Genomic DNA, 24,026 nt, shown 5'->3' with positions numbered 1-24,026 from the left:
GGTCGGGGGTGGGGTGGCTCTCACATTACTTGGGACAGCCTTAGCCAGCATCCAAGTCTGAGTTTAAATGTTGCAAGCAGACTGTTATTACTGAAGAAGAGTCCTAAAGATTTATGCAGGTGCCAGTTTCACGTTAAAAAGTTCAGCACATGTGAATCAACAGCCCAGACTTGGATGAGGAAGATGTGTCACATTGACTGATACTACTTAAATCAAATTAAACCTACCTTTGAGTTCTGACTCCACTGGGGTTGTCGGAAAATTCCACCCCGGTTGCTCTTGGGCTCGCTCCATGTGTCAGGTCTCTACTGCTGTGCAGCAAACCACCCAGCACCGCAAGGGTCACAACACAGCTGTCCTCTCACTCGGGGACCCGTCATGTGGGCAGAGCTCAGTGTGGACAGCTCGTCTGTGTCTGGACTGGTGTCAGGTGGGTCAGTGTGACTCAGGGCTGGAGGATTTGCTTGCAAGGTAGCTCACTCCTCTGGCTGCCAAGTAAGTGGCAGCTGTCTGCTGGGAGCTCAGCGGGCCATGGGTTGGGGGTCTTGGTCCCTCTCCGTGAGGGCTTCTCCATGCGCCATTTGGCTTTTCCCATGGCGTGGTACTGGGTTCCAAGGTCAACCAATTCAAGGGAACCAGGGAGAAGCTGCGTCAACTTTTATCACTTAGTCTTGGAAGTCAACCGAAAATGTCATTCTGTTTTAGCCACAATTCCCACCAGATTCAGTGGGAGGAGTATCAGTGTCATATTATAAGGAAAGTACATGGGGTGAGAGATACTATTACAACCATCTTTGGAAAATACAATCTGTCACTCCCCTAGCCACAGAGTTATATGAAGGTTCTAGAGTCTGTAAAAAGCCAAACATTTTGGCCAGCTCTGTCCAAACACTGGCCAGATGAGCCATCACTCTGGTGCACCTGGACCAATCCCATGTTGCGTTTTTAGAGTCTGGGACTTGTGGGTGTTTGACTCCTGTGGGGTCAAAGGTAATGGCAAGGTGGCCCAGGGGTCCAGACAAGCACAGGCTCAGGAGCCAGGGCCCCAGCTCCATCACTTACCAGCTGTGTGACTCGGAGCCTCTGTTTCCCCGCCTGTGAAACTGGAATAACAATAGTCTTCCATCACGTGGTTTATAAAAATTAAATGAGCTAGTATTTATAAAATATTTAGAAAAATGTTTGGTTCATAGGAAGTTTTATTAAATATTCCAGGCAAGAATTACTGAGCACTTACAATATACTAGGCAACAAATAAAACAGGGCCAAGAGCCCCATGGCAGGTCCCCTGGGGCAGGGAGTACCTGGTGATATTACCTCCGTGGCTCTCAAGTGTGGCAGATTGGATATATATAACCATAGGATGGTTATATATATCATCTCACCTGTTCTTACAATGTGACATTGACCCATCTTCATCAATGGATGGAGTGTGTTCCCTCCCCTTGAACCTGTGCAGACCTTGGCAACTGCCTTGACCAACAACATACAGCAGAAGTGACAGAGTACAACTTCTGAGGTTAGGTCATAAGAGGCATTGCAACTTCTACTTTGGCCTCTTGGATCACTTGACCAGGGGAAACCAGGTGCCGTACTGTAAGGATACTTTCCGAAGCTTGCTATGCGATGTTTGAGATATGTCTGCTCTTCTGCTGAACTGTCAGCTTCCTGGCAGCAGGGCTAATGTTTGTTTCACAGCCACGGAGCCAGCACAGTGCTGACGCCTGAATGAATGAACACTGAAGTGGGTGGAAGTGGATGGAGGGAGGGGATGCTTGGGTTGAGGTTGGATATGCCACCCACCCCTCCCCTGGGGACACCCCATCCATTTCAAGACCATCTAAACGCTGATTTTCTTTCAGCTCCGTGCGCTTTGCCCTGACAGCATGTATCAGAATGATGATTAGTTACTGGTGGACTCTCCCGTTTGGGTGTCACCCTCGCCTGTCTGGAATATAATGCTCTTGTTCTCAGGGCTCGAGATGACAAGCCATTGTCCTGGACATTCCCTCCACAAGCATCATTATTCCCACTCCACAGAAGGGCAAACTGGAGTGCAGAGAGGGCCAGCACAAGGCAGTGTCGCCAGTAGACGACCAAGTCAGGATCTGAACCCACGTTAGTTGGTCCCGAAGGCGGTGCTCATGACCACGGAGCCACACAGCCTCACCGTGTGTCTCTCCAGGGCACGCCCACATTTACCTGGTTCACTGGCATATCCAAGCACCAGTCTGGCACAGAGAATATACAGTCAAGTCCCCATATTTGCAGATTCCATGTTTGCAAATTGTCTACTCGCTAAAATTTATTTTTAACTCCAAGTCAATATTCTTGGCGCTTCATGGTCACTCACAGCCGTGGGCAGAGTGATGGACAATGGGGTTGCCTAGCATGCATGTGCTGCTCTTTCTGCTCCTGCTCTCGTACTACAGACAACTGTCCTTTTGCAGTCTGATTAATGCCGTGTTTTCTGCATTGTTGTCTTTCTTTCTTTCTTTCTTTGGTAATTTTGCTATTTAAAATGGCCCCAAGCATAGTGCTAAAGCACTGTCTAGTGCTCCTAGCACAGGAAGGCTACAATGTGCCTTATGCAGAAAATATGTGTTAGATAAGCTTCATTCAGGTATGAATTCTATGGCTATTGTCCATGAGTTTAGTGTTGGTAGATCAATAGTATATTTAAAAAGATGCCTTTAAGCAGAAACGCACACGAAACGAGGTTATGTAATGATCAGTTGGTGGGAAAACTGTGCCCAGAGGCTCCCAGGGGCCTAGCCCTGCTCTTCCCTAGAAGCGATGGCTCAGTGCTCGCCACTTCAGTGTTCATGGAGCCTTCACAGAACGTAACTACCACACACAACCAGAACCTGCTGTACAGGATAAACAGTGCTCACACGAGCCATGAGCACGTGGCTGGCACATGCAAGCCCGTGGATGAGGCAGGGCACGGATGAGACATGTGTCCAGGGCCTGGCCTCATCTCCCTGTCCTCTCCCCGCCCAGGGGTCAGAGTCACTGAGGTGGACTGGCAGCGGCCAAGGAATGGCACCGCACACCACACCCAGGAGTACCCCGGCCCAGAGCTGGTGGTCCGCAGAGGCCAGACGTTCACCTTCGCCCTGGAGCTGAGCTGTCCCCTGGACAGCAAGGACACCCTCATCTTCACTGTGGAGACAGGTAATCAGCTCACCAGCAACCTCCACTGCTCCACAGTCAGAAACACTTGCCTGGTGACCAGTGACGGAGACCCTGTTGTCATCAGCCCAGACTTGAAGGGAGGCAAATCCCTATAGCTGCTGGGCTGACCCTGAACCCTGCAAGCTTCTGATGACAGCTTTCTGGGGGCGGCTGGGAGGTGCTGCTAGCAGGCAGTGGGAGACATGAGATGACGACTCTGGAATCCTGAGGCTATTACGGAATCTGCGGCTCTGCAAGGTTACAGGAAACAGCAGGCACTTCGGGAGCCCGAGCCTCTCTCTCCTGGCCAGACAAAAGACAGGCTTTGGTCTCAAAGGTCCCATCATTTTCTCTTTCATCCAGGAGGTGGGTGGGAATCAGGATGGCTGAGCGCCCCATCCTGCCACTGGCCCTGGTGTGTCTTGGTCAGGTCCTCCCTGCAGCAGCAGCATCCCAGCAGTTCAGGGCATGAAGGCTGCACTTTCAGGAGAAGCATTTCTGCTTCTCTGGTGCTGGGTTTCCTGGGGGTGGCTGGGTCTCCGATTCCCTCTCCTTCCCTCCAGGACCCCAGGCTTCTGAGGCTCTGCGCACCAAAGCTGTGCTCCCCACATCGGAGCAGGAGGCAGAGGCGCAGAATGCCTGGACGGCAGCGAAGGAGTCTCAAGAGGAGAACACGGTGACCATCAGCCTCACCAGCCCTCCCAACGCCGTCATTGGCCGCTACCTGCTCAGCTTCAGGGTCTCCTCTCGCCGCAAACACAGCGACTGGAAGCTGGGCGAGTTTGTCCTCCTCTTCAATCCGTGGTGCTCAGGTAGGAGCTGCCTAGTCCAAGGCAGAGGTTTTCCTGGAAGTGGTCCTAGGGGAGGGTGTGCCCTTAGAGGGAGCCCGGGAGGCAGGTTAATGGACAGGGAGGTGAATGCCGAGAGCTTGGTGAGAGCCTGGCCTGGGCAGAAGTGGGCACTGGGCAGAGGTGGGCACCAGGCAGAGGGACCTGGTAGCAGGTGCTCCACAGGAGCCTGTGCCAGAGGGGCAGGAATCGGTGGTGTCCAGGATGCAGAGGCCAGTGGGCAGGGATGGGGCCTGATGGCAGGAGAGGCCCAGGAGTGGGTAAGAGCTGGGCTTTAGCCACCAGACAGCCTCGGTTCAGTCCCAGGTCTGCTGTGGCTTCCCTCTGTGCGTCTGTTTTCTCATCTACAATATGGGAATAACAGTGCCTACCTCTTAGGGTTATGGTGAGAATTAGTAGTGCTAATGTTTATTGTGTACAAAGCACATCATAAGGCGTACCGGGGTCAGTATTCTTATTGGCATTTAAGAAATATAAGGCTGCTGTAGGCATCAGTAGGATCACCCAGAGGCATCAGGACTCCTAAAATCCCTCAGTATTGAGCTAGGTTGGGCTTGGTCCCTGTCTGAGGCAAGACCGGCCAGGTGGGGTGGGGCTTGGCCTCAAGGCAGCCTGGGAGCCCAGCAAGCCCCTCTTGGCCTCCCCTGCCCCAGCCAGCCTCCCAGCCCCATCCTGCCGCTGATCCCTGATGTAGCCCCTTCCCCAGGCCGGCAAGGCCAGAGCCCCAGCCCACGCTGGGCCTGACAACTGCTTTTCAGAGGATGACGTGTTTCTGGCCTCCGAGGAGGAGAGACAGGAGTACGTGCTCAACGACAGTGGGATCATCTTCCGCGGCGTGGAGAAGCACATCCAAGCCCAGGGCTGGAACTTCGGGCAGGTCTCCAGGGGCACAGGCCAGAAGGGGGGCGTGGGCTGGGGTGTGCGAAACCTCAGCCCAGGAGAACTGTTGTCTGCTCACTTCTTCCCAGGAGGGACAAGCTGTCTGACTCCTAGAGCAAATTCATTCATTCATTCATTCATTCATCTACTATTAGTTGTGTTAGGGTCTACCCTGGGTCCTTGGGACGGCAAAAGCTGTGAAGGCAAAAGCTGTGAAAAGCTGTGAATTTGAGTAATTTGGAAACAAGGGACTAGATCTACTATAAAAAATAAGCAGCTTAGACCAAGGGTTCTCAATCTCAAGCATGCACCAGCATCATATGGAGGGCTCCCTGAAACACACAGATGGCTGGGCCCCACCCCCAGAGTGGATGATTCAGTAGGTTGGGTGGGAGGGAGGATGCTGAGAATTTGCATTTCTAACAAGTTCCCAGGTGATGCCAGGGCTGCTGGTCTGGAGCAACCCTTGAGAGCCACTGGCCTTAGATAAACTTACAATATGAAGTATAATGGGCAGAGGGAAGTCAGGGTAGCAGAGGTGGGAGGAGTGGAAGTTTGGAAGAGCATGAAAGAAAATGCCAGCCCCCTCAGGGATTGTGGAAGGCTTTAGGTACTGGGGTGGGCGTCCAAAGTCGGGTGGGGTCTGGACAGGCAGAGGAAAGAGCAGACAGAGCAGCATGGAGGCAGGAAGTCAGAGGGTAGCTGAGGTTCTGCCGGAGGAGCTCAGCCTTCCTGGGATCCGGGTGCCCAACCAGCAGAAGGCTGGCCCGGCAAGTGAAGCACCTTGACTGATGGGCTGAGGAGCAGGAGTGGAAAGCATTCGGGGCTCGGGGGCAGAACAGGGAGGATGCACCGGAGGGTTTAGGGTCCACCTAAGGGGTAACCACTTCTCAGCATCCCCTTCTTAGTCCATGTGGAAAGTGAGGGTTCCCAGACCTTACAAATTTTCAGAGACTAGAAATTTTAATCTGTATGTAAAATCTCCCAGGTTTTCAATGAATACCCCAGTTTGCCCATTAATGCAAATACAGTTGAAAAATCCTTTAAACCAAACGAGTAGACCAGCAGGGTCAGCGTGACTGCAGGGCCACAAGTACACCACAACACCGCAGCATTGGCCGTGGGTACTAGGGAGCCATGGGGAGAGGCCAGCTATCAAACAGGAGAGGGCATGACTAAGGTTGAGCTTCTGGTTCCCAGATGACTTCGTTTTAAAAGATTTTATTTCTTTATTTTTAGAGATGGTAGGGGGATAAAGAGAGAGAGAGAAAAATTGATGTGTGACTGCCTCTTGTGTGACCCCAACCAGGGCCCTGGCCCAAAACCCAGGAACAGAGCCAGCGACCTTTCAGTCACAGGCCGGAGCTCAACCCACTGAGCCACACCAGCCAGGGCTCCCTGATGACTCTTTAAAGAAGGGTTTCTGAGACTTGGGGGTGCTCTGTGGTGCCCTGGTGGGTAAGGGGAGGCCAGTTCCCCAGCACAATACAAGTGGCTGACTCCCTGAAGGTCAGGGGAGGGTCTGGAACATGGTTGAGGCCCCGGCCTCTAAGTGCAGCCTGTCTGGGGACAGTTTGAAGAGGACATCCTGAATATTTGCCTCTCCGTCCTGGACCGAAGCCCCAGCCACCAAAAAGACCCAGCCACCGATGTATCCTGCCGCCATGACCCCATCTACGTCACCAGGGTCATCAGCGCTATGGTAAGGAGCCCACGTTCCCTGCATACATACTCCATCGTGGATCCCCAAGAGCTGACCCCAGGGCCACACCCAAGTCACCTCTTGTTGTAATTCTCTATTGCTGCCTATCAAACCACACCGAAACTCAGCGGTGTAAAACAACCATTGCCTATGCTCACAGTTTTGCAGATCAGGGACTTGCACGGGATGGCTAGTGTCTGCTCCACGATGCTGGGCCGGGGGTGTCTAGATGGCTGCAGACATCTGGGCTGGTTTGACGGGACCGTGTACCTGGGGCCTTGTTTCCGGCTGTGAATGTGTCCTTGGTTGTCTCCCATGCCATGTCTGCTGGGGCCAGAATGTGAAGATGGCTTGTTCACTCTCAGGCTGGCTCTGGGCTGGGATAGTGGGGGGAGCTGGGCTGGCCAGTCACTGCTCTGTCTCTCCGTGCAGCCTTTCCATGTGGCTCCACTGGGTTTCCTTGGAGCACGGAAGTCTCAGGGTGATCAGGCACAGCTCCTGACTTCTCCCCCAGAGACTGTTCCAGAAAGACAAAGAGGAGCTACCAGCTGCATAAGGCCTGGGCCTGCAGACTGGCATAGCACCACTTCCTCCATAGTCATCAAAGTAGTCACGGGCCAGCCCAGATTCGGGGAGAGGGTGCACAGACCCCCCTTCCCAGGGGAGGGCCGCCCTCTTTATTCTATTACACGCCACAGTCCTTTCCCCCAAGAGGTAGCCAGAAGGGCTTGCACCTGCCTCTAAGCAAGCAAGTGTTAAGGTCGGTGGGTGGGTATCATGATTCCGAAAGTGGACAGAGCTGTTTTTCTCATATTTGATACTCTCAACTCCTCGAGACCTCAGAGCACAGAGCCTCAGAAGCAGTGACCAGTGCTGACAGCAGAGCGCTCTGGCCTGGGGACCAGTCCTGGGCTCCCTCCACTAACTTCCTGTGTGCTCTGGGTGAGGCCCTGAGCCTCCCGGAATCTCATTTTTTTCTCTTCTGAAAACAAAAGGAAAATAATATCAATAGAATTTACTTTAAGCGGGTTAATATGATTTGCCCAAAGCCAAATCATATAGTGCCTGGCACACAGTAGGCATTTAATGAATGTTAACTGTCTCTATATTTATTACACCACCAACGGTCCCCCAAACACCCCATTTAAAACAGGAAATGCTCTGAAACTGTAGCTGATTTTTGACAATAGAGAATCCTATTGGAAAGTAATTGCAAGTGATAAATGGTAGCAAAAAGTAGGTACTTTAAGACAGTAGGTGACCTGAATTTTCAGACAATTTAAAAGCAAGGGGTGACCACAAGTGACGGGACGGGGAGGTCCAAAGCGGGAGGTGGTTTCACAGTGAGGAGGTTGCTGAAAGGGGAGCCCGGCCTGGTGGTGGCCCATGTCCTCGTCTGCCCAGGTGAACAGCAACAACGACCGGGGCGTGGTTCAAGGCCAGTGGCAGGGCAAGTACGGCGGCGGCACCAGCCCCCTGCAATGGCGTGGCAGCGTGGCCATCCTGCACAAGTGGTTCAAGGGCAGGTTCAAGCCCGTCAAATACGGCCAGTGCTGGGTCTTCGCTGGAGTCATGTGCACAGGTACCCAGGGGAAGAAGGTCCCCAGTCCTGGGCCTGTTCTCTCATTTGTGTTCATTTGTATATATTTGCATAGGCCTCCTTCTCCCTCCAAAAAAACCCAGTCTTTCTTTACTCGTGATGGGAAGATAGAAGTCTGGTTAATGAAGAAAGAAACCAGATAGTTCATTTGTGAGATTGTTGATGATTTAGTTTGTGGAAGCAGTCCCAGCTCCCCCTGCCTGGAACGCACTGAGAGCACTAGGGCGAATCTGGCGGCCCCAAGGCCTCCGGGCCCCTCAGGCTGTTACATGACCGTTACAAGGTTCCTAAGGTCCCGCCAGCCTCGGAGCCTGTCTCTTCAAAGGGGGGCTGACAGTAGTGTCTCCAGAAGTCCCCCAAGAGAATGGACAGGAGGTGGCAGTGTTTCTGAGAGTGGAGCCAGGAATCTCGGCCCTGACAAAGTACACAGAGATAAGCAGGAGCCTGTGGCCAGAAACGAGGGTGCTGCCTGCTGGGGGAGCAGACCCCACCCCAGTCCAGGGTCCTGGCCTGCTGCTGGAACCTCACCAGCCTCCTACTCTTCAGTCCTCAGATGCTTGGGGATCGCAACCCGGGTCGTGTCCAACTTCAACTCTGCCCACGACACGGACAGGAACCTGAGTGTGGACAAATACGTGGACTCCTTCGGGCGGACCCTGGAGGACCTGACGGACGACAGCATGTGGTGGGTCCCAGGGGCTCCCTGCAGCAGGCTGGGATCCAGAGCCCGGCTCTGCTGAGTCGGAGGGAGGGGCACCCTCTGAGGGGAGGGGCCGGTCCCAGGCAGTGACTCTGCTGAGAGGCAGGGGTCTTTGGACACGTGACTCAGAGGTTGTGGGGGCTCGAGATCTGACTGCCTTCAATCCCCGGTCCCACCCACCCCACCCTACCCCACCCCGCTGCAGTTGTGGGACAAAGCCCTCCCCAGGGTCCTGTGACAGAGGACCAAGGTTCCTGCTTCTCCCTCAGCTGCCTGGGCACTGGCTGCTTGTCTCAGGGGGAAAACAACCTCCTTCTCAGCTCAAACAAAACTCTTTGCACAAAGCTTTAAAAATTAATGTTAACCTTTTTTTTAATAGGAAGCACATTCTGGTGCTTTCATATTCCAAAAGTACAAAATGGGTCACAGTGTAAGTCTCCCTCCTGCCCAGTTCCAGCCTCCCTGTCCTCCTCCCGGAGGCCGCACTGTGATCAGCTTCTCCCGTCTCCCTCCGGAGAGAGGCTCTGCAGACACAGGAACGCAAACACACACGGGCCCCTTGCACCCCCACTTTTTAACACAGGCAGCATTGTGCAATAAGGCATACCTCAATTTATTGCATTTCACTTTACTGTGTTTCACAGATGTTGCATTTTTGACAAATTGACAGCAAGACACTCCATCAGCAAAAAGATTGCAACTTACTTGAATGCGATACTTCACTTTATTGCAATGGTCTGGAACTGAACCCACAACATTTCCAAGACATGCCTGTACTGTTCATCTTGCTCATACATTTAGCAGTTTTAGATCAGTATATTCAAGGTTTCCTTATTTTTTGTAGTGTGCGAAATAATCATATCACACCAGTCTGTGCCAGGCCCAACTCTAAGTGCTAGACATACACTAACTCACGCGCTCCTCTAAAAAACCTTGTGAGCGAGCTAGTATTATTATCTCTGTGTTGCCAGTGAGGAGACCAAGCACAGAGAGGCTAAGTGACTTGTCTAAGGCCACAAGCCAGTGAGTGGACAAGCAGGGGTATGAAACTGGTCTGCCTTTAAACTGTATGGGGAAAATCACTGTTTATCTAACCATCTGCCATGGATGGACCAACGGTTGCCTCTTATAAACAAGACCTCAGTGAGGGACCTTATCTGACTGTCTGTTGAGACCTGTGCTAGTTGTCACACAAGTCAACTTTGTACAGCACAGGGGACACCGTGAGGAGCACACAAGACAGAACACAGACAGCCCTTGCCACCCCAGGGACTACGCCCCAGAGCCTGTACCCCAGCCTGTCTCCAGCCTCGAGGCACCTCTCTGCCTCTCTTCTCCCCTTCCCTTCTCTTCTCGCTTCTCTCCACTCCCTCTGCCTGCAGAAGCACCATGGAAATTATGCTCTTCTTCCCTCGAGCAGAAGGGACAGACACTTCTTTTGGACATTGGGGCCTCTGTCACCATGCAGGTTATCACTCTCCTCCCTTTTACCCCCAGATGCTAATCAAGATACTTTCCCTAGACCATGACCTACCTAACGAGGGTTCGGTTTGGGGACCAGCTGTAAAGATGCCAAGTTGGCCAGCCAGGGTTTCTCTCTGCTGCTTCCTTACTGTGTGAGCCTGTGTCACCTTCTCTAGTCCCGTAGTCTCATCTCTAAATAGGAGCTTAAAGCCTGAACTCCGTGCCAAGCCCCTCCGAGCCCTGCCTAATCTGAACCCTACGAACACCCCATGCTTGCTGCAGCCCAGAGACACTTACACACCTTCTGTTCCTCGAACGCATGAGCTTTTCCTGGTCTCGAGAGCTTGTGCACATGCCGCTTACATTTAATGTCTGACAGTTCAATTTCTGGGCGGGATAAAGTATCAGTAATGGGACTTTTAAAAGATTTAAAACAAATATGCAAGCATTTGCTAGGCCAGGATGCCTGGAGCCTAACAGAAGACTGTATTTGGTGTGCCTGTTTTGTGTCTTTGGTAGAGCTTACTAGGTGAAGCCTCTAAAACTTTCCTTCTGCTGGACCCCGGGGAAGCAGAAGTCCTCAGGACCCCACAGTGCCGGGTGCTGGCTGCATCCAGAGGTCGGCTGAGTTTCTGCTCGGTCCCAGGTTTACTTGAAAGCCACTATGGTCCCAGCTCCTTTTCCATTATTCCAAAAAAAATTAAGCAGGGTCTAATTAAAAAGGAAACTACTAGATCGTTAATATAACTGAAGTATCATAATTTCAGAATAAACGTTTAGTTAAAGACAAAGAACTCTTCAGTTAGCACTGTATTCAAAAGAGAATGGGTGACTTGAGTGTGTGTGGTTACGTGGAACATGTCTGAAACCCAAATACCCCGCAGACAGATATGGTCCACCCTACTCTATTGCAATATCTTGCTGTTTTATTTTATAGACACTATTTTGCTGAATTCACAAATAGAATTTGGTTTAAAAGGGGAAAAAGGTCCTTCTGCCTGGAGCACGGTCCCCTTCACTCTTCCCCTGGCTAATGCTCTCTCCTTCCAGTCCCGCCTACAGCCCCCCCTGCGGGCAGTCTCATCTCCGCCCTCCTTTCCACAGCCTGTCGTATTGCTGCCCGGCTTGGCCGTGTATGATGTGCACCTTTTTGCCCAAATTTTTGAGGGAAGAATAAGGATACACATTATACATGGGAAGTACTAATTTCATATCTATATAAATGTTTTTAGTTCTTTTACTTATACATATTCATTAAAAGTATAACTCTAAAAAGCAATCACAATGTCCACATGCAAAATAAAACTCTAGAATATAACTGGCTTTGTTTCTAGATATAAAAAAATAAATGATTGAGTTAAAATATTAAAACAAAAGATTGTTTCCCTGAAAATTTGGGCCAGACACATGGGTGTGCATCACACACGGGAGCGCATTATACACGGCAAAATACGGTCTTTGCATTTGTTTTATTTATCTGCTTACCTAATTTTGCTCCTCTCACAATCTGCTTCTTTTGTTGGAAGATGAGCTGCACGAGGGCAAAAGATCTTCTGTCTTATTTACAACTGCATTTCCCGTAACTCGCACAGCAGGTTCGTGGTGCGCGCGCACACAACACGCTGCCATCGATGCAGCTGAAAGAACGGTTCCCGGGACTCAGACACAGCACTCCTGCAGACTGCCGGCCCAGGGACTGGCTTGCACTGGGAACTCGCCCTGCCGTGGCCCTCTGTGCTCACTGCACGCCACCCCGCCCCATCTTCTCTCTGGCAGGAATTTCCATGTCTGGAATGAGAGCTGGTTTGCCCGGCAGGACCTGGGCCCCTCTTACAATGGCTGGCAGGTTCTGGATGCCACCCCCCAGGAGGAGAGCGAAGGTACAGGCTCAGCCGGGTGGGTGGGTGCCAGACCCCCGCTTTTCCTCACCCATGCTGCTCACGCCCACCCCTCCTGCCCAGGCGTGTTCCAGTGCGGCCCGGCCTCGGTCGCCGCCATCCGAGAGGGTGACGTGCACCTGGCCCACGATGGCCCCTTTGTGTTTGCGGAGGTCAATGCAGACTACGTCACCTGGCTCTGCAATGAGGATGAGAGCAGGGAACGTGTGTATTCTGACACGAAGAAGATCGGGAGGTGTATCAGCACTAAGGCGGTGGGGAGCGACTCCCGTGTGGACATCACAAGCCTCTACAAGTATCCAGAAGGTAAGGGCAGCACAGTGGCCTCCATCAGCCTCCTCAGATGACCCCTCTGCTGCAGAGGGACAACGCTGGGCGGCCAAGGCAGGCCATTCCCCTTATGTTCTGGTGGTGGTAGCTTTGTTCAGTACTGTCTCTGTGCTTTGAGAGCCAAGTGCCTTTAGCCCCCTCTTGATGGGAGAAGTTGCAAAGAAAGTATGATGGCCATTTTTTTTTAGATTTTATTTATTTATTCTTAGCCAGAGAGAAAGGGATGGAGAAAGAGAGTAAGAGAAACATCAATGTGTGACTGCCTCTCGCAGACCCCTCCCTGGGGACACAGCCCACAACCCAGGCATGTGCCCTGACCGGAAATCAAACCAGCGACCCTTTGGTTTGCAGGCTGTTGCTCAGTCCACTGAGCAACACCAGCCAGGGCATGATGGCCATTTTTAATTGACCACAGCAGCCCAGACTTGTACCCCCAATTAATTGAATCACAGGCTCTATAGAGTGTGACCCAGGCACCAAGAGTTTTAAAAGCTCTCAGGCAATTCCAACATGCGGCCAATATTGAGTGCTGGGCAAAGGAGGAGGAGGAGAGAAGAAAGCTCCTAGTTAACTCTGCTTGTGGGGGACAGATGGTGGCTCTACTGCAACCTGTGCCATCAGGACTCACTCCTGTGCTGTTCCCCCAGGCACTGAGGATTTCTTGAGACATGTGGCCCCCCTCTGTCAACAGGTCCCTTCCTGCCCCATTGGCTGTCACACAGCTCCCCTCTGATGCATCACAATTTTGCCCCAGGTTCTGCTGGGGTTTTGCAGGGCTGTGGCTCCCACACTCATCTACACTCTGTCCACCACTCAAGGGCTGAGTGGGGAACCCCAGCCGGGTGCTCAGTTGGTCAGAGCGTTGTCCAAATACGCCAAGGTTGGGGGTTCCACCCAGTCAGGGCACATACAGGAAGCAACCAATGAAGACATAAATTAGTGGAACAATAAATCAATGTTCATCTCTCCCTCCCCCTCTCTCTCTAAAATAAAAGTAAAAATAAAAGCCTGGGTTGGGAGAGAGGTCTTGATGGGCTGTCCTCCCCCTGCCGTCTCCCATTGGTTCTCCCCTCCCTGTGCAGCCTCAGACAGCCGGACAGGACAGATAGGCCCCCACAGCAGCGACACACCAACTCCCCATCCATTGTAAGAGCTAAGATTGTGAACTTTTAAGAGAAAACAGAACAGTTCATCTTTGTAACCTTGGGTTAAACAAAGATGTTTTAGATGTGATATCGAGAGTACAAGTAACAAAAGAAAAACTTGGACTTCATCAAAATTTTAAAAAGTTGTGCTACAAATTACACTATCAAGACAGTGGAAAGCCCACAGAATAAGAGAAATACTTGCAAATATTTTGCAAAAAAAAAGTTTGTCTCTAGTGAGGGACTTATATCCAGAATATACAAAGAATTCTCACAACTCAATAATAAAACATAAATAATCCATTTTTTAAATGGGCAAGGGATTTGAATAGATAACTCTCCAAGGATGATGCACAGAAGGCCGATAAACACATGAAAAGATGCTCAGCATCATTAGTCCCCAGGGAGATGCAAATGAAACCACAGCTGGCCCACCACTTCACACCCACTAGGCCCGCTCTCATCAAACACGCACCCAGTAAGTGGAGTGATTGGAACACTCACACACTGCTGGCGGCAATGCACAATGGTGCAACTGCTGTGGAAAACAGTTTGAAAGTTCCAAAAAGAAAAAAAGAAAACAAACACGCACACAGAAACTTGTACATGAGCATTCATAGCAACATTTTTCACAAAGCTAAAGAGTGGAACAACCCAAATGTCTACCCATGGATAAATAAAAAGTGCTGTATTCATGTAATGGGAGATTATTCAGCAATTAAAAAAATGAAGTACTAAAAACATGCTATGAACTAGATGACCCTTGAAATCATGTTAAGGAAAAAAAATAGTCCCAAAGACCACACATTGTATAACTCCTTTTATATGAAATATCCAGAACAGACAAGATAGAAGTTAGATTACCTGTTGCCTGGGATGGGGGTCCCAATGAAGAGAAATGGGAAGTGACTGCTAATGGTTATAGAGTTTTTGGAGGCTATGAAATGTTCCAAAATTAGACTGTGGTGATGGGTGCACAACTCTGTAAATATACAGAAAACATTGAACTGTGTTCCTTAAGTGGGTGAGTTGTATGTTATGCAACTGCATCTGAACAGAGCTGTTTTTAAAAATCAGATGGTCAGAAAAGGCCTCCCCGAGAAAGTGACAGTGACATTCTTTGGCAGGGAAATGAAATATTTTTATAGTAAAACATATCATGAATACATTATGAAGCAGAATGCAAAATTCACATACATTTCAATAATAAAACAAGAGACGTTAAAGAACCTTTGGGCCACACGCTGGTTGCTTCTGGCCAAAGCCGCACAGTCCTGAGGAACCTGGGGGGAAATGCTAGGGAGGGAGCCTTGGGGATACTGCACACCACGGGCTTCAGGTGGGGAAGTGGGGCCATTAGGTTTGGGTTTGGGAATAATCAGCATGGAAAAAGGACGCGAGCTCTGGCTGGTATAGCTCAGTGGATTGAGCACTTGCTGGAAACCAAGGGGTCGCCAGTTCAATTCCCAGTCAGGGCACGTGCCTGGGTTGCAGGCCTGGTCCCCAGTAGGGGGCCCGCAAGAGGCAACCACACATTGATGTTCCTCTCTTTCTCCCTCCCTTCCACTCTCTAAAAATAAATAAATAAAATATTTTTTAAAAAAGAAAAGGAAAAGGACTCGAGGGGAGGTGCAGTCTACACTTCCAGGAAGGAAGGGAACATTCTTGACCATTGTACTCGGTGACCAGCCTTTGGGCCTCTTGTCCCCACTTCACAAATGGAAAAACTGAGGCTCACAGGTATCAAGCAATAAAAACATAATAAAACTCCACAGTATCTGGTAGCCAGCTGACCTGATGGTGAGGCGGTCTGGTGGGAGACGAGAGATGGGAGGAGAGGGCAGATTCTAGAGATCATTGAGGATGGTCAGCTGTGGGCAGCCAGGGTGAGGGAAGAGTCGAGGGCACTCCCAGTTTTCGGCTTGTACACTTGGCCAATGGAGGAACTGTTTACCGAGTAAATCAGTGGGCAAATGTGGAGCCATTTGTTCAGGTAAGGAACGGTGCTGGGGAAAAGGAATGGCATGTTTGGCTGGATTTGAGGCATCTGCGTGACCTCTTGTGGGGCAGGGGTTGGGGGGCAGGGGCTCCCCAGTTAGGTGTATTGGTCTGGGGGGCAAAAACAGGTCTGTGATAGCAATGGAGAAGGTGGGAGAGCAGGGGCCCTAAACTCACATGTCTTCGGGGGCCTTGCAGATGGCACCCCATGAGAGCAGCAGGCCAGTGGGTCGCAACTATGGAGAATGAGAGTGCCCTGCCGTCTGGAGCGAGCACCTGTTTCTCAGCTCTGGACCGATGCTGCCATGTGGGATGGATGGGAAGCATGGTTAAGAACTTGAAATTGGCCCTGGCTGCAGTGGCTGAGTGGATTGAGCTCCGGCCTGCGAACCAGGGGGTCTCGGATTCTATTCCGGGTCAGGGCACATGCATGGGTTTCAGTCTGGTCAGGTCCCCAGTGCAGGCGCAGGAGAGGAGGCCAAGCATTGATGTTTCTCTCCCTCTCTTTCTTCCTCCCTTCCCCTCTGTCTAGAAGAGATGAATAAAATCTTAAACACACACACACGCGCACACACACACACACACACACACACACACATGAAATTGGAGCCAAACTGCTTGGTTTCAAATCCCACCTCCCTTACAAGTTGCTTTACTTCTCTGAGCCTTGGGTGCCTTGTCTATAAAACCAGGATAACAGTACCTACCTCACAGGGGCACAGAGTCAGTCTACGGAATGACAGCTATTATTACCACATGAGACTTCAGATCCAGTTGTCAGAGACGCTGCAAATCTGTATTGCATGAAATTTCCTGATCCGAAGTCGTTGGCAACTGATTATAAATTTATTTAAATAGTCCCAGAACCGAACGCAATGCTTGTGGCTGAGGTCTGCGTACAGCTCTTGGGCTGTCAATCTGACACTCCCAGCAGCCGCGGTAAATTAAAGCGGTGAAGGGGTGAGGGCGGTTTTGCCTGGAGAAGAGGGGAAATGAGAGAAGGTGGCCTTGGATCTCAGAGGTGTGCGATGCCCTTGCAGGGTCCCGGAAAGAGAGGCAGGTGTACAGGAAGGCCCTGAGGAAGCTGATCGGCGTGGAAGCCTCTGGAAGGAGGGGCCGGGTCCGCAGGGGTGGTGGCCGTGGTGTCCGGCATGAGGACCTTCTAGAACCCACCACCAAGCCCAGTATCACTGGCAAGTTCAAGGTGCTGGAGCCACCCTTGCTGGGCCATGACCTAAAGCTGGCCCTGTGCTTGACCAACCTCATCTCCCGGGCCCAGCGGGTCCGAGTCAACCTGAGCAGTGCCACCATCCTCTACACCCGCAGGCCGGTGGCAGAGATCCTGCAAGAATCCCACACCCTGAGGCTGGGGCCAGAGGAAGGTAAGAACGCCTTCGCGGGGCGGGACCTGGAGGGTACGGGGCGGGGCTTGATTTCCCACCACCCTACATTCATTCCCAGGAAAGAAGAGGGTATTCCTAGCATGTGCTCACTGCCTTGGGTCTCGTCTGCTCCAGATGAGTAAACTGAGGCTCAGGGGGCTGAATAATGAGAGTAGTAATAAAGTCCACCATTATCTGGTGGCAAAACTGACCTAACGGTGAGATGATTAATGCTCTATCAAATTATCATGAGTCTTTACATGTCGAATAAACACTTGCTGGGAGCCTTTCATAACATAGGGAATATGCATTGTGTTATCTCTCTAAAATCCAGGTGTTCTGCATGAGAGGGGTAAGTTAGAAAGAGGTGTCCCAGCCCTGGCTAGTGTGGCTCAGTGGATTGAGTGCTAGCCTGTGATCCAAGGGGTTGTGGGTTGGATTCCTGGTGCCTGGGTAGCACTTGATACGTGATTTACTAAATGTATCGTACTTGATTATTCTTTTTCCTTTTTTCTCCTTTTCCTCCCCCCCGCCTCTGTTTGCATGTCTCTATCACCCTTCCCCACTGGCTCCTTTCTCTCTCTTTACCTATCCACATACCTTCTGAATTCGAAGGATTCAGTTACACAAATTGGACTCTGGTCCAATTTCTGAAGAGCGAAACTTGAGTGTTTTGACAAGGCGTGAAACATGTGAAGGAGGTGCCATTTAATTTTCACAAAAACTAAATCACACTTTATAATGAAATATTAATTAACATATACTATCTCCTGGCTTTTAGCAATTTTTTTCATATTGAAAGCAATACAGACTCATTAACAATTTAGAGCACACAAGAGAAAGATCACACATGATCCCTGCCACCCACCTACAAATTAGCATATTTTCATTCCAAATTTTTAATGCCTGTTTGCTTTTTGAAAAACGCAGTTCTAATTATATTGCAAATACTCATTGGTGCCCTACTCTCTTCACTTTACACTGTAATTTAAAAATTTTTATAAGCCTTTCATTAGCATCATTTTAATAGATGTGTGATCTGTAAATAAATATATAGTGATTTATTTTATCGTTCCCCCTCCTTTGGGTAGTTACCAGCTTATTGCTATTTTAAAATATAAACATCTAAAGTACACATCTTGGTGCAAAAAAAATCCTGTTTTGCTCACCTGAATTTTTTATTGTTTTGTTAGGATAGATTCACAAACATGATATTACTGAGCCAAATGGTATGACTATTAAAGTATATCACTTATTTAAATTTATCATCTTTTAATTAGTAGACATTTTTAGCAGCTTTACCCTAACAGCCCCCTCACCACCTCCCATCTTTCCATATTATTAACATCTTGCATTAGTGTGGTACTTTTGTTACAACCGATGAGTTAATATTGATATGTTATTTATAACTAAAGTCCATAGTCTACATTAAGGTCCACTATGTTGCACGTTCTATGGTTTTGGCAAATGTATAATGACATGCATACACCACTAAAATATCATATAGAATAGTTTCACTGCCCTAAAATTCTAGGGTGTTCTGTTTTGTTTTTGTCTTGTTTTTACTAATTCATTCCTCCTTCCCTCTCCTCAGCCCCTTGGCAGCCACTGATCTTTTTACTGTCTCCATAGTTTTGCCTTTTTTATAAAGATTTTATTTACTTATTTTTAGAGAGGGAAGGGGGGAGTTAGAGAGAGAGAGAGAAACATCTATGTGCAGTTGCTGGGGGTTATGGCCTGCAACCCAGACATGTACCCTGGCCTGGAATCGAACCTGCGACACTTTGGTTCACAGCCCGCACTCAATCCACTAAGCTACGCCAGCCAGGGTGCTAGTTTTGCCTTTTTGAGGCCGTCCTACAGTTGGTATCCTACAGCATTTTCAAATTGGCTTCTTTCACTTAGGAATATGTATTTAATATTACTCCATGTTTTTGTGTGGCTTGGTAGCTCATTTCTCTTTAGTGCTGAATAATATTCCATTATAAAGCTGTACCACAGTTTATTCATGCATTCACCTACTGAAAAACATCTTGGAAATGATAAAGAAAACTGCTATAAGCATCTGTGTGCAGGTTTTGTGAGAACAGTTTTCAACTCATTTGGGTAAATACCAAGGAGTATGATTGCTGGATAGTATAAGAGTATGTATAGTTTTCTAAGAAACTGCCAAACTATCTTTCAAAATGTCTGTACCATTTTATATTTCCACCAGCAATAAACGAGAGCTCCTGTTGCTCTACATCCTCTCCCATTTTTGGTGTTGTCAGCATTTTGGATTTTTGCCATTCTCATAGGCGTGTACTACTATCTCATTGTTTTCATTTGCAATGTCTTAATGGTGTAAGATGTTGAGCATCTTTTCATATGCATCTGTATATCTTCTTGGATGAGGTGTCTGTTCCTATCTTTTGCCCATTTTTTAATTGTGTTGGTCATTTTCTTATTGTTGACTTCAAGGGCTCTCTGCATATTTGGGGTAGCAGTCCTTTATCAGATTGGTCTTTTGCAAATACTGTTTCCAAGTCTGTGGCCTGTCTTCTCATTTTCTTGACAATGTCTTTCACAAGGCGGAAGTTTCTAATTTTAATGAAGTACAACTTGTCAATTTTTTTCTTTCATGGATTGTGCCTGTGGTGTTGCATGTAAAAAGTCACCCTATACCTGAGATCTCTAGGTTTTCTCCTACAAGTTTAATAGTTTTACATTTTACATTTAGGCTTATGATCCATTCAAGCTCATTTTTTGTAAAGGTTATAAATCTGTGTCTACATTTAATTATGCTTGTTTATTTATTTGTATTTGGATGTCCAATTATTCCAGTATTATTTGTTTTTAAAATCTATCATTTCTGCAGTTATTTCCTTTTCTCCTTTGTCAAAGATCCAGTGACTCTATTTGTGTTCTGGGCTCTCTGTTTTGTTTCATTGATATATTTGTCTATTCTTTCACCAATACTACTGTATTGATGAAAGCTGCTGTAAAAGCTACTGTTATGACTTCCAGTAGCTTTAGCAAGCCTTGAAGTCAGGTAGTGTCCTTCCTCTGATCTTCTCCTTCGATACTGTGTTGGTGGTTCTGGATCTTTTGCCTCTCCACATAAACTTTAGAATCAGTTTTTCACTATCTGTGAACTAACTTGCTGGGACTTCGATAGGGTTGCCTTAAATAGAGGTCGAGGCAGGAAGGACTGATATCTGGATAACAATGAGCTTTCCTGTGCGTGAGCATGGAATGTCTCTCCTTTTATTTAGTTCTTTCATCAGAGTTTTGTTGCTTTCCTCATATAGATCTTGTACATACTTTGTTAGATCAATGCCTAAGTATTTCATTTTGGTGGCGCTAATGTAAATGGCATTGTGTTTTTAATTTCAAATCTCACTTCACTACTGGTGTATAGGAAAGTGATTGGCTTCTGTATATTAATTGTGTATCCTGTGACCTTGCTGTCATCATGTATTACTTCTAGGATTTTTTGTTGTTGTTTTTTCAGATCTTGTACATAGATGTCATGTCATCTGTGAACACAGAGTTCTGTTTCTTCCTTCCCAATCTGTGTACTTTTATTTCTTTTCTTGTCTTACTGTCTTAGCTAAAACCTTCAGTACAATGTTTAAAAGAAGTGATGAAAGGAGACATCCTTGCCTTGTTCCCAATCTTACTGGGGAAGCTTTGAGCTTCTCATCATAAGGTGTGTTGTTAGCTGTAGGTTTTTTGTAAATGCTCCTAATCAAAGTTGTCAGGAAACGGTGAGTGTGAGCCAAGTTCAAGCCCTTTAAGGACCTTTTCCACAGGGTTAAAACTCAGATGCCCTCAAGGGCAGGAAGGCAACAGAAATAAAGAAAGCAGTGGCAAGGGAGCGGTGGAGGGTGGTAGGGCCTGGAACAAACTAAACTTTGTCCGAGTGTGACTGGCAGTCAGACATGGGCTGTGGTGATCCCTACTGGCAGGAAGAGAATACACAAGCAGGGTGTTAGTGCCTGCTGAGAGAGACAGAGATGGCCAGGCCCAGAAGAGCTCAGAAGGTAGGGGGCATAAGATCACCAGGTGGGGGTATCAGTGAAGGTTTTTCATAACTGGTGGGGCTGGTTGGGACTGGGCCTTGATGGGGAGGGAGGATTTGGAGAACTGCGAAGAAATTGGCCTGCTCCCTGGATTGGAAGCTTGAGACAGGTCTTTGGCCTCCCTCTTCTCTGCACCTAGCACATGGTAGGTGCTCAGCACACAGTGAGTGAATTCCTGAGATGAATGATTGATGAACTGAGAGATTTCCATCTGGATAATAAGGAAAAGTTTAAACACATTTCCAGGAGCTCTTGGAGAGACAACCTGTTGTCATGGTAGCTGACTGGCCTGAATTCGAATCCCATCTCATTTAGTTCCTTAATTTACTTGCCAGGTGACACTGGGTGAGAAATTGCCCTCCCTGAGCCTTAGGTTTCTGCATCTGTGAACTGACAATGATAAGGCCTGCCTCAGTTGGTTGCAAGGACCAGAAAGAGTGTAACTATGAATTGAACCTTCCCTTCCTCTTTCTGGGTTCTTTTGAAAAAGAACATTGGGTCCCCAACTCCCACCTCTGTTTTGTCTTCCAGAGAAAAGGATCCCAATCACAATATCTTACTCTCAATATAAGGAAGACCTGACAGAGGACAAGAAGATCCTCTTGGCTGCCATGTGCCTGGTCAGCAAAGGAGAGAAGCTCCTGGTAGAAAAGGACATTACTCTGGAGGACTTCATCACCATCAAGGTGACTCCTGTCTGCATCCTGCATCCACCACCCTGTTCCTAGCAGAGCTGAGGGAGGGAATCAGGGTCTGGGGGCTTGTGCTTTTAGCTCCAGCTTCAGCTCTCAAGGGTGGGAGAATTGGCATGGATGTGGGGACAGGGTAGTGGGAATAATGATGAAGCTTGGTAACTGGGTATATGAAAGCAAGGGGTAGACATGATTTTGCCCCATCCTCCTACCCAGCCAGGACCGTGGGTTTTCCTGGAGGAATGGAATGATTTATGGGTATTTCCCCTCCAGGTGCTGGGCCCGGCCATGGTGGGGGTGGCAGTTGTAGTGCAAGTGATGGTGGTCAACCCCCTCCTAGAGAGAGTGGACGACTGTAAGCTGATGGTGGAGGGCAGTGGCCTTCTCCAGGGACAGCAGAGCATCAAGTAAGTGCCAGCTTGGGGGTGCTGGAAGTGAGGGATGTGGCTGCCTTGTTATAAGATGGGCCATAGAGAAGCTGCAGGTGAGGCAATGCAGGAGAGATTCTGGACCCCCAGGAACTAGCCCACTGCCTAAACACAGCAGCCTTCATTCATTTATTTTTTCCTTCATTCATTTAATCATGAGCTTAATTATGTAACTCATCCACTCACTATTCACTTACTCATATTTTCATTCACTTATACACTTACTTATGTATTAACTTACTTTTATTCATTTTCTCTCTTTTACTTATCATTCACTCACTCTTTCTTCCATGTTTTTACTCATTCACTCACTTATCCATTTATACCCGGCTGAGTTGTGACTGGTTGATTCATCCACTCATTCTTTCTTTAACCTGCTCACTCCTTTACACGTTCACTCACTCATCCATTTATGTACTCACTGTCTCATTCACATGTTCCATTTATTTACACTCATTTATTTACTAATTCATCCTCAATGATTCATGCACTCATTCATTCTTTCATTCATTCACTCCTATGGTCCTGACCATACTGACCTGTGCTCTGAGCAACATGTCAACTGATAGGAACACCAAGATGAAAAAATGAGGTTCTTCCTTGAGAAGAGCTTTCAGAGACAGGTGGCCTTTTAAGTGAAGACAGTGTGATTTATGCAGACACATGGGTCCCAAGGTCTGGGGAATCAGGGGCAGCCCTTGTGGGGGATGAGGTGGGACCATGGTGAAGGCACAGTAGAGCTGATATTTAATCTAGACATTAAATGATTAATTCAGGAGATTTTGAGCATCAAGAAGGATGGAGGGCTTCCCAGTTAGAAGTCTCCTTGGCTGGTGTAGCCAGAGAAGGTCTCCTGGAGAAGATAAACTTGATCTTGGCCTTGGGTCTGATTTAAATGGGAAGGAGATCCTAGGTGGGAAGAACAGTGATGAAAAAAATCCCCGACAGAAGAAGCATAAGCTATGTTCAGGGCATAGGGAGGAGAATAGCCTGGCTGGCTGGGAAGGGAAGATTAAGTTGTAAGTATATTAATGGAGGCTATTAAGTTGGAGGCTTGAATGTCAAGCCACAGGGTGTGACCTTGATCTTGAGAGTTCTGGAGGGCCATGGCTGGCAGGCCAGGCTCAGGAATGAGAGAGCACTGATGGTCTGCCTTTCTCCTTTCCCCTTTCCCCAGTGTGCCCAGTCTAGAGCCCCAGGAGAGGGCCGTGGTCCAGTTCAACATCACCCCCTCCAAGAGTGGTTCAAGGCAGCTGCAGGTGGACCTTGTCAGCTCCCACTTCTCGGACATCAAGGGCTTTGTGAACATCCACGTGGCCAAAGCCAAGTGATGGGCAAGAAGATGAGAGGAGAGGAGATGGCTCTCGTTCCTCTCCTGCCCACCTCTTTGCCCCTGCCTTATGGGAGCCAGGAGGCCTGGGTTCCAGTCCTGCTTCAGCTTCTGCCCCACTCTGTGAACTTGGGCAAGTCCCTTCCCTGCTTCGGCCTTGGTTTCCCTATCTGTAAAATGAGATGTTAGACTCGGTAATCCTTAAACTTTTTGACAATGAAGGATTATGTAGGGAGCCTTTACCACTTTCATCTCATCACCATTGTTGCTGGAAGGCTGACAGGTGGAGCATCAGAGTAACCCCAACTGACCCAGCACCACCACCACCTGCCAGCCAGGTCACTGTCACCCTGGCTGCCCCTGGGCTCTTGTTGCTTCTCTCTCAGCTC

General features: G+C 48.8%; 1 protein-coding gene across 1 annotated transcript; it reads left to right on the top strand.

Annotated features, from left to right (window-relative positions):
• The first annotated feature begins 378 nt into the window (after nt 1-378).
• On the top strand, nt 379-23,638 carry TGM6 (transglutaminase 6). Its single transcript, XM_028523590.1, has 13 exons — nt 379-430; nt 3,004-3,177; nt 3,741-3,989; nt 4,784-4,902; nt 6,478-6,606; nt 8,011-8,188; nt 8,753-8,891; nt 12,147-12,250; nt 12,332-12,574; nt 16,782-17,123; nt 21,719-21,873; nt 22,153-22,286; nt 23,485-23,638. Exons 1-13 carry the CDS (start codon nt 379-381, stop codon nt 23,636-23,638), a joined length of 2,172 nt encoding a protein of 723 aa, XP_028379391.1.
• The last annotated feature ends 388 nt before the right edge of the window (nt 23,639-24,026 follow it).

Source organism: Phyllostomus discolor, chromosome 9 (genome assembly GCF_004126475.2).
Source record: "Phyllostomus discolor isolate MPI-MPIP mPhyDis1 chromosome 9, mPhyDis1.pri.v3, whole genome shotgun sequence".
Lineage (NCBI taxonomy): Eukaryota > Metazoa > Chordata > Mammalia > Chiroptera > Phyllostomidae > Phyllostomus > Phyllostomus discolor.
This window is presented reverse-complemented; position numbering and strand designations above follow the sequence as displayed.